At 56.4% G+C, this 8,973-nt stretch overlaps 1 protein-coding gene across 1 annotated transcript in view; it reads right to left on the bottom strand.

The window, feature by feature from the left end:
• Positions 1-8,973, bottom strand: part of RRBP1 (ribosome binding protein 1) — a gene marked incomplete at its 3' end in the record, with an annotated part of 20,097 nt that overhangs the window by 7,665 nt on the left and 3,459 nt on the right. Inside the window, exons 2-12 of the mRNA XM_010151058.1 lie at positions 7,494-7,642; positions 7,180-7,302; positions 6,252-6,404; positions 5,833-5,951; positions 4,885-5,038; positions 2,938-3,076; positions 2,454-2,641; positions 2,227-2,264; positions 1,006-1,096; positions 306-398; positions 8-39 (exon numbers count right to left, since the gene is read on the bottom strand). Of these exons, the coding sequence (XP_010149360.1) occupies positions 8-39; positions 306-398; positions 1,006-1,096; positions 2,227-2,264; positions 2,454-2,641; positions 2,938-3,076; positions 4,885-5,038; positions 5,833-5,951; positions 6,252-6,404; positions 7,180-7,302; positions 7,494-7,642 (1,279 nt within the window). The remainder of the gene's footprint in view (positions 1-7; positions 40-305; positions 399-1,005; positions 1,097-2,226; positions 2,265-2,453; positions 2,642-2,937; positions 3,077-4,884; positions 5,039-5,832; positions 5,952-6,251; positions 6,405-7,179; positions 7,303-7,493; positions 7,643-8,973) is intronic.

The raw sequence follows: 8,973 nt of genomic DNA, 5'->3' as shown, positions 1-8,973 counted from the left end.
TCGCGTCTGGAGCGCGTCCAGCTGTTGGGCCAGCTCTTCCTGTAAGAGGGACAAACTGCCATGGGATGGAGAAAACTTCCGCTGAACCATGAAAGTGTCCCAGTTCCCCCATCTTCCCAGTTCACCGACCAGGACCCATAGCAAGGATACATGGCCCTCGTGACCAGCTCTGGAGAAGCTGGCAGGAGGCTTGGGCCAGCACTGCTCCTAAGAAGAGCCACGACAAGCACCTTCGGTGGCTTGGGAAGGCTGAACGTTTCCCTCGCACCACCAGCATCACCACGACTGAGAAGTGCCCAGCTCACCTTTGCTTTTGCAGCAGCAAGTAGCTTCTCCTCGCATGCCTTCTCCACCGTGGTCAACGCTTCCACCGCTTTCCAGTTCTTCTCGCGAAGGTCCTGCCGAGACCAGAGAGGGCAATAAGGCACAGGCATCACGCCAAAGGCCACCAAGCTGCCTGTGGGCGCTGCAGAGGATTTCAAAGCCTCCGCTCAGGAAAATGGGCAGCAGCCCCTCGCTCCTGTCAAGGGTCTTCCATCCATGGCCCACGTATGCCCCTCTCCCCTCATCTTTGCAGTGGCCCAACGTACTGCATCGCATAGGTGGTGGCCTGCAGGGAGCGGAGCAGAGCTGGATGGAGGCAGGAGCTCCAGCAGCATCCCTCAGGACACAGGCCAAGTGGAGGGCTGCAGGGTTGCCACCTCCACACAACTGATACCACCTTGTAGTAGAGGGACAAGAAGCCAAGGAGCAGTGAGGTGTGAGGGACCCCTGCTCAGGGATTGCCTTTAGGCTGCTGGGGTGGGATCTCCCTGGCTTACCAGGTCTGAAACCTCCCAGGAGAACAAGGGACAGACACCTCCACCCAGGCAGCCCCCTGCCTGCTGCAGCCCTGCTCGAGCTGGATGTGTGCCCATCTGCGATGAGTTGTCATTCAAACAGAGACCCGGGTTTTGGAGGAAAAAATTTGGAGCAGCAAAAGCTGAGCCCGGTTCACTCACGTACGTTGTTTTTTGTCTTCTGTTGCTCCACCGCTTCTCGCAGCTCTGTGGCTTCCCTTTCCAAGGATGAGAGCTGGTCTGTCTTCTCCTGGAGCCTGGAAGGGCAGGATGCAGGACTGAGTCTCAGTCTGATCATCAGACTGATCTCAGCATCCACCTCCTTCCCAGGTAGCAAAGCTGTCAAGAAGGGGATCACAGCCCTTCCTATCCCAATCTGCTCTGGGGTTTACATACAGCAGGAGGAGGAGGGAGTGGGACTAAAAGCCATGGCAGTGCTGGGGTGGGATCTAGTTTTCTACCGGCTTATCAGCAATAACAAGCAAGCAAGTAGCTGGCTGGCTGTACACCCACGACAAGAGGAAGAAGTAACCTGATCCAAAGGCTAGAAATTCCAGTTTACACAACTGGGATTGCTCCCGCCACACTCCTGTCCACGGCTCGTTAGGCTGAGATAGCCCACAGCTCTACATTTTGAAAGCATCATCCTACTATCTTGAGCAACTATAAATCAGAGCTGCTGACTAGATGGTGGAGAGCCCGCAGCTTCCCTCCACACTCTCAGATCCACCAACTGCCCCGAAGGGAGCCTCAGCTTGATCAGACCAAAGAAGTCTCAGACCCCAAGTCTCTTGGGGTCCCAGGACAACTGAACAGCTGCGCTCCTTTAGAGGAATGCTGGATGCTTGCTGGCAGTGAGGGCATCTGAGAAATCCTCCCCACCCACCAAAAAGCATGAGTCGTGACATGAGAAACTCCAATGCCAGGAAACCCTTCTGTACCGGGGGGAAGAGGTTGTCAAACACTGGAATGGTGAATCTCCATCCTTCCAGGTATGTCTCCATACCTGGAAACATCCCCAAAAAGACTCTGGTTGGCTGACTTCTGAGCAGGGCTTGGATAAGAGATATCCCACACCCCAGCACCACCCCCACCAGAACCTCCTACTCTGCAGGACCGGTCAGCCTCCACGTGCCTGCCAGCAATTACAGTCTCACTTCAGAATGGACTGGCTGTTAACTGGGGCCAGCACTGCAGCCAATTAATATTTTAAATAGCTGTGTGGGCCAGGACGGACCTCGTCTTCCCAGTTTCGCAGTCCCCAAACCAGCCTAACGGAGAAGGGCGGGAAGCCCTCACCCACAGGCCTCAGCGCCCGGGGAAGCCTGGGACACACAGACAGCAAACTCGAGGTGCCGCAGCAGCCTCCACGTGCACCCAGACCCACCTTGACCGCAGCTGCTTCATTTCTGCTTCATTGGCTGCCTGGAAGAGAGAAAGCACTTTTGTTACCTTTCCTAGGCACGTGATGCAGGTCAGCCCTTTCCGCAGCATCCCAGAAGGGATCCCAGAGCAAAGATAACACAGATACTGTGTTAACACAGTGCAAACCTAACTGCTTAAGCGGTGTAACTCCCTCTCCCCACCCCCACCCCAATTAAACGAGCCTGTGACCTGCAAGTCTCTGTCTTTTTCTGCCTCCCTCATCTGGCCTGCCTCCAGCAGAGCTTCGATGGATTTGATCCGCTCCAGGAGCTTCGTGTTCTCTGAGCTGGCATCCTGCAGTTTCCTCTTCACGTTGTCCAGCTCCAGCAACTTGCTTTTAACCTCCGCTTCGGAGCTCAGCAGCTTGGCCTGCAGTTCTGTTGGAAGAAGGGGTGAGACACAGGGTAAGGGGGGCGCAAACAAATTTGGAGACTCTCCACCCTGCCCTGCCCCAACAAGACTCTTGGCCAAAGCAGCCTCGGTGGTGGATGCTTTCAGAAGGCACAGGAAGGGCAGGCAGGGATGCAGGACAGCACTGGAGAGAGCTCTGGGGTGGCATCCCAGCTCCCACCCGAGTCTACCTGTCCTGCCCCAACCAGCCCCACCAAGCATCCAGCTCCAAAAGCTCCAAGTCTGCCCCACAGCTCTCCCTGCACCCAGCCAAGGGCCTCACCAGCAATGCTCTGCTGCTGTCCTTTGGCCTTCTCTGCGTCTGCTAACAAGCTTTTGTAGCTGGTCTGCGTTTTGCGGAGCTCGTCGCCTACTTCGTCCAACCTCTTCTGCAGCGTCGCCTCCACCTCCCTTTGGGAAGCCTGCGCGGCGGGAAGAGAAGGCTTTCCGTCGTGTGCCAGGCACCCCGGCCAATCTGAAGCCAAGCTCCGTGTGTCACAGAATGTTATTTTTAAGCTGTGCTTTGGGGGGGTGTAAGTCATCCTTCCCCCACCTCCCCCCGTGCATGAAGCATCTTGCCTCACGCTGGCGTTTTATCCTTTGCCAGCCCTCAAGTGGGAAGCAGACAACACCCGAACGTCTCGGTTTGGGGCCAAAACTACCGCCATCCTCCCCTCCCAGAGAAAAAAACCTCTTAAAGCCCCGGTCCTAACGCACAGCCCCAGCGCACCAGGGAGAGGTACTGCCACAGCACTTAGCAGGACGCAGACACCCAGCCACGTGTTTCCACGCGCAGAGGAATTTTCTGTGTGGTTTGGGCCAGGGAAGACTTTTTTTTTTTTTCTCCATTTTAGAAAGCAGCAAGGAAGAGGCTGGGCCAAGGCAGGGGCTTCAAGGGGGAAGGTGGAGGAGGACGAGGATTGTCCTGCAAATCAGTAGCTCTGCTGATACGAGTTGCACCCTTGCAGATGGAGAAACATTGCTTTGCCTGCATGGGACAGAAGGTAAACCAGCAGCCCTGTGGCTGAGTGATGCTTCCAGAACCATCAAGAAAGTAAGACTTCTCTGTTTTTTGAGGATTTGACCCCAAATTCTCATCTCAGAGCTCCAGGTTAACTGTGGAGCACATTCTCCCTCACACCTTAAACACATCGCTGGCTTTAAAGCCTTCAACCTAGCACCATTTATTTAATTAGTGTTAAGGTGTGCAGCAAGCTGACAGCCCTGGAGAAGTTCTCCTAAAGACATGCCTGGAAGCTGGTGTTTTGAGCCAGGAGGGCAGCTTCTACCTTCACGCTAGCTGCATGCCCACATCAACCCCCTTGATCCTCATCTGCAAAAGCAGCAGGGGCCAAAACCAGCCCACCAAAGAGAGATCTGCATCCTCAGGCACCCTAAAAATTAAAAGCAAGAATATCAAAGGCCCCTTGCTCTAGGAGCACCCCTTCAAAACCATTTCGTCATGCGCAGGCAAGGGTCTCCACCATCACAGCCCCTTCATAAAGGGGACAGAGAAAACTGGGAGACCATAGCACATACAAGAGGGACACATCACATCCCTCACGCTGTCTGCCACCCCTGGGGGAAAGAAGTGCAAGTTCCCACATCAGGGATACCCAGGATCAATGCTCCCCACCTCTGGTTTAGCTGAATTCCAGCAGGAACGCTGCCCCTGACCCGGGGAGATGCTCCTCTGCCGACAGCGTGCTCAGAGGCTCTGCCTGGGAGTGGTCCTTTAAACACCCCTAAAAACCCCAAACCCAGCCACACCCTGGTGACAACAAAAAAAAAAGCCACGAACTCTACCTCTTGCAATGGGCTTAAAAGCCACTGAGTCGAGAGAGAGCACCCACATCCACGTGAGCCCAGCCCTGGCGGGGGCAGTGGGTTTCCTCTCTCGCCTTAGGGTGCCCCCCAGCACCGTGCACCACCTAGGCTCCCCCCCTACACCTTCACACCAAGCTTGTGAGCTTCTCAGGTGAGCGAGAACGACTTCAACCAGGGCATCACGCTCCCCGGGCTTTGCCAGCAACGCCGCCCAAAGAGCACGCTGCACGTGGCAAACTAACAGGGGGGAGACAATTAAGAGGTTCCACAAGGCAGCTTGCTTTCCAACCGCGGTCGTTCATCTCCCTCCAAGCTCTTCCACGGCCAAGTCCACGGATCCCGTGCCATTTAGCCACCCGCCCCATCTCCGTGAGGGCAGCGGGTTTGCTGGTGCCTGCCTGACCTGCAGCTGCTCGATCTGCTTCTCCGAGGCCGCCGCTTTGATCTCCCAGCTCTTCTTCTGCTGCTCCTCTTGCTGCAGCACCTCCGATTTCTCAGAGAGCTCCTTCATCAGCTTGTTGCACTCCTGCCGTAGCTTGGCCAGCTCGGCGTTTTGTCTGCACGACAGAAGCAGGGTTATGGCAGCCAGTCAAGCATCTCCGGCGGGAACACTTCTACGGGGGAACACGTCCTCCCGTGGGCCTGACACAGGACTTGAAACACCTCAGCGGTGCCTGTGGCCTGTTCCTAGGACACGCCTGGTCCTTCAGGGAGGAGGTGGAAAAAGTTGACACATCACTTTTCAAAAGCCACGTTTCAATCACAGGAGACATTCCTTTCCCGTGAAGTAGAGGACGCGGGGATCTGTGTTCCCAGACACAAGAGGAAGCGCTCTAAGCAGCTGGAGGCCGCTCTATAATTATTTGACCGCTGTTAATCACCAGCCATTTCAGACTTGCTGTGAAAAGGAGTGTGAAATTTTTCCACCTAGCTCCTATTTGCTCTGCATGCACCAGGCAGGTCTTGGTTCTCTGTAGCATCACTCCCCTAGTGATCCAGCTGCATTTCTCCCAAAGTTTGAGAGGACGTGCTCCCCTAAAGGGCAACATGCCATGGTGCCTTCCGGTCCCCTCTGGCCCCCTCCGCTGCCTGTTGGCTCTAGCATTCAGCACAGGTGACCCCACAGCAGAGGGGCTTCCCCCTGCCCTTCCACTTGGGAAGAACATCCTTGTTTCCCTTGCCAGTACCCCAAAAGCCACTTGGCCAACTCTTCCTCATTCCCTCTGCCTCCAGCTAGTTAGGGCGTCTGCAGAAGCACCTTCAAGGAAGGAGGTGGCCAAGCCTGATGGCAGCCCAACCCAGGGTTGGCCAGAGGGCAGCCCCAGGCCTCTGCCCCTTGCCCCGGCCTTACTTGCTCTCCATCTGGCTGGTGGCCTGGTTGAGGGCGTCCCGCAGGATGGAGTTCTCTTGCTGCAGGCGAGCCAGCTGCGTGTTGGGGCCGTTCTCCAGCTGCTCCTGCAGGGCCCGGATCTAGAGGAGCCCAACAGGGGTTAATACCACCACCGGTCCCTGCGAAGCCCATGGAGGAGCAAGAGGGACCGGCAACACGGGGAGGGTCTACTGATGCCGATAGCCCCCAGGGATGCCACATCCCAAGAGGATGCTCCCATGTGCCTCTTCTCCCTCGAGCACCACCATCCAGGAACATGACCAGGTCTCGCCCTTCCCCGAGGCTCTGGCCCCCTCACACATCTCAGCCTTCTCCAAAAGACCACCAAAAACCACCTGGCAGCCAGAGGAGGAAGCCGCCGAGCACCGCGTGGGGCTCACCTTGCCCTGGAGCTGCTGCGTTTCGCTGACGTGGTCCTGGTAGCTGGCCTGCATGCGTGCCTGCACCGCCGCGATCTCCCGCTCGCGGGCGAGCAGCTGCTCCTTCAGCTTGCCCTCCACGGCCACCGCCTTAGCCCGCTCAGCCACCAGCTCCTTCCAGGAGAGAAGTCACCCCGTTAGTCCTCAGCGTACCAGTTTTCCCGCTTTAAGGGGATGCGAAACCGGTGGCCTCCTAGCTCAGAAGACTTAAAAATTCAGTCCTTTCGGAGCTGCCCCCGTGCCCTGTTTAGCACTTACATTTCTTCCTGCAATTTGTTTTGGGCTCTGTGGCCACTGGATGCCACTGTTGTTCCACTTTGGGCCAGCTAAGAGAAAGGAGTAAAACAGCATGGAATTTTATTCCCCCCCCCCACCGCCCCTAGGATCAATAACATCACATAAAGTTTTGGGGAAAGCAGGAAAACTAAAAGCTGGTGGGGGTGTGTTCCAGCTTCAACACCCAAAAAGAGATGGAGGCGGGGGGCTGAGCTAAGGAAGGGGGCTGTAAATATGATCAGACTCCTTAAAAAGGGACTGATCAGCACCTTCTCGGCTCAGGGGGTCCTGGCAGAGAGGAGAACGGATTTATTTTCCTCCCTAAATCATCAGGAAGCTGCAATCTCTTAGGGGAAGGGCCTTCCCCTGCTTCTCCTGTGGCTGCCAACAGGCACTACTCTGCAGGTCTTTGGGCTGGATCAGGTCCAGGAGAGGAGGTCAGGCAGGGATCTCCTCCCCTTTTTGGGGAGAAAACAGGAAACGGGTGAAGAGCCCAGAAACGCCCTGGGCTTCGCCCCCAAGGGGGATGAGGTGCGGGGTGCAAGAGGCACATGGCGAGCCACGATGAGCAGAGCCCATGCCGGGGATGCTGGGGGGGCCACATGGCGCTTACCTTGCTCAGCTCCCGCAGCTTGTTTTTGGCAGCGGCTGCATCCTCCTGCTCAGCAGCAAGCTGCTTCTCCTTCTCTTCCAGCTGGCGTTTCAGGACAGCGACCGGGTCACCCTTCTGTGTGGCCTGTCAAGTGTGGGGTGGCACATCAGAGGGGACCACCACCTCCTGACCCATCCCCTCCTCCCTCCGGATGGGATCCTGCCCTCTGCTCCACGTCTCCAACACTGACCCCTGGGGCCAGGCTGCCCAAGAACAGGGTGCCTTCCCTTCCCTCCCCTCCTCCCGAGGCTTGGCAGAGCCGCTGGCAGCCCTACCATGTGCCAGGTGTCCTGGACGATGCCCGCTTTCTCCGTCAAGATCTCGATGAGCTGCTGGGCCTCCCCCTCGCTGAATACCATGCTGCTGACGGTGGACACGAGCGTCTTGTAGGGCAGGTAGAGGGGTCCGTCCGAGTCCACAGGTGCTAGGGAGGAAACAGGAGGGTTTGGGACCACTCGAGACGATGACAGAGCTGAGTAGCATCATCTCAGTTGGCTTCAACACCACAACTGCCATTTCAAACCAGCATCCACCCAGATTTCCACAGCCAAGTTTGACACCTCTCTAATTGGAAGCAATATGAGAAGTGCTGGAGATGACACCACACACGTGCTTCTTGAGCCAGCTGTCACCTCCGCCCAGCTCTACTGCTGGTCCCACCACCCTGCCACCATCCTCCATCAAACGGAGTGATTCCCAGCAGGACACGGGCATGCTTTGCCAATGCCAGGGACCAGAGATGTGCTGGGCATCAGATGCTGGACCGCACTGCCATACAACCTTGCTGGGGGACATCACCCCATGCAGCAGTGCCAGTGATGCCAGCAAGAGCATCTCCTTTCAACAGGCAGGTTTGTTCCAGCTCTTTGCTAAGGGAATGACATGCCTCCAACCCTTCCCTTATCACTTCGCTAACCCGGGAAAGCCCAGGAGCATCAGGGACCGTGATACTGTCGTAGGACCACAGTGCAATGGTCACCATGAATAGAGAGTGGCAGGCAGGGGTTTAGGAGTTCCTTCACAGTATCTATAGCCCAGTAGACTTATTTTCCTAAAAAATCCCAGACGAAAAAGCAGTTTGAACTCCAGTATCTCCAGAGCCTCTGGAGTTGTTAACACCAGGGTCTCTCGAACGCAGACGTCAGACCCCCCAGGCGCCAAGGTCAGAGGAGGAGGAGGTGCTGCAGGCGTCGCAGCAGGTTCCCCGGGCAGCCCCTGTGAGAAGCCCATGCTGGAGCAGGTTTGTCCTGAAGGACTGCAAGCCCAGGAAAGGAGCAGAGGAAAGATGTGAGGAGGAAGAAGCAGCAGAGAGGAGCTGTTACAGACCGACCACCACCCCCAGTCCGTCTGCACTGCTCAGGGAGGGGAGGCAGAGGAGTTGGGAGAGAAGGAATGAAGTTGAGCCTGAGAAGAAGGGCAGGGGGAGGAAGCTGGTGTTACAATTTTGTCTCTGTTTCTCATCTATTTTAATTGAAAATAAGTTAAATTATTTTTCCCAAGTCAAGTCTGTTTTGCCTGTGACAGTAACTGCTAAGTAATCACCCGGTCTCCATCCTGACCCATGAGCTTCCCCATCTTATTTCCTACCCCATCCTGCTGAGAAGGGGGAGTGCGAGAGCAGCTGGGTGGGCATCTAGCAACTAGCCCCGGTGAACCCACCATAGTAACAGAGCGGCAAAGCCGAGGAGCGCCAAGCAGCTCCAGCACGCACCATTTGTCCCTGGCTTCTGGTAGATCCATTTGGGATGGCAGCGC

Source organism: Eurypyga helias, unplaced genomic scaffold (assembly GCF_000690775.1).
Source record: "Eurypyga helias isolate BGI_N326 unplaced genomic scaffold, ASM69077v1 scaffold20644, whole genome shotgun sequence".
Lineage (NCBI taxonomy): Eukaryota > Metazoa > Chordata > Aves > Eurypygiformes > Eurypygidae > Eurypyga > Eurypyga helias.
The sequence above is the reverse complement of the archived record's forward strand: the minus strand, read 5'-3'. Positions and strand labels throughout refer to the sequence as shown.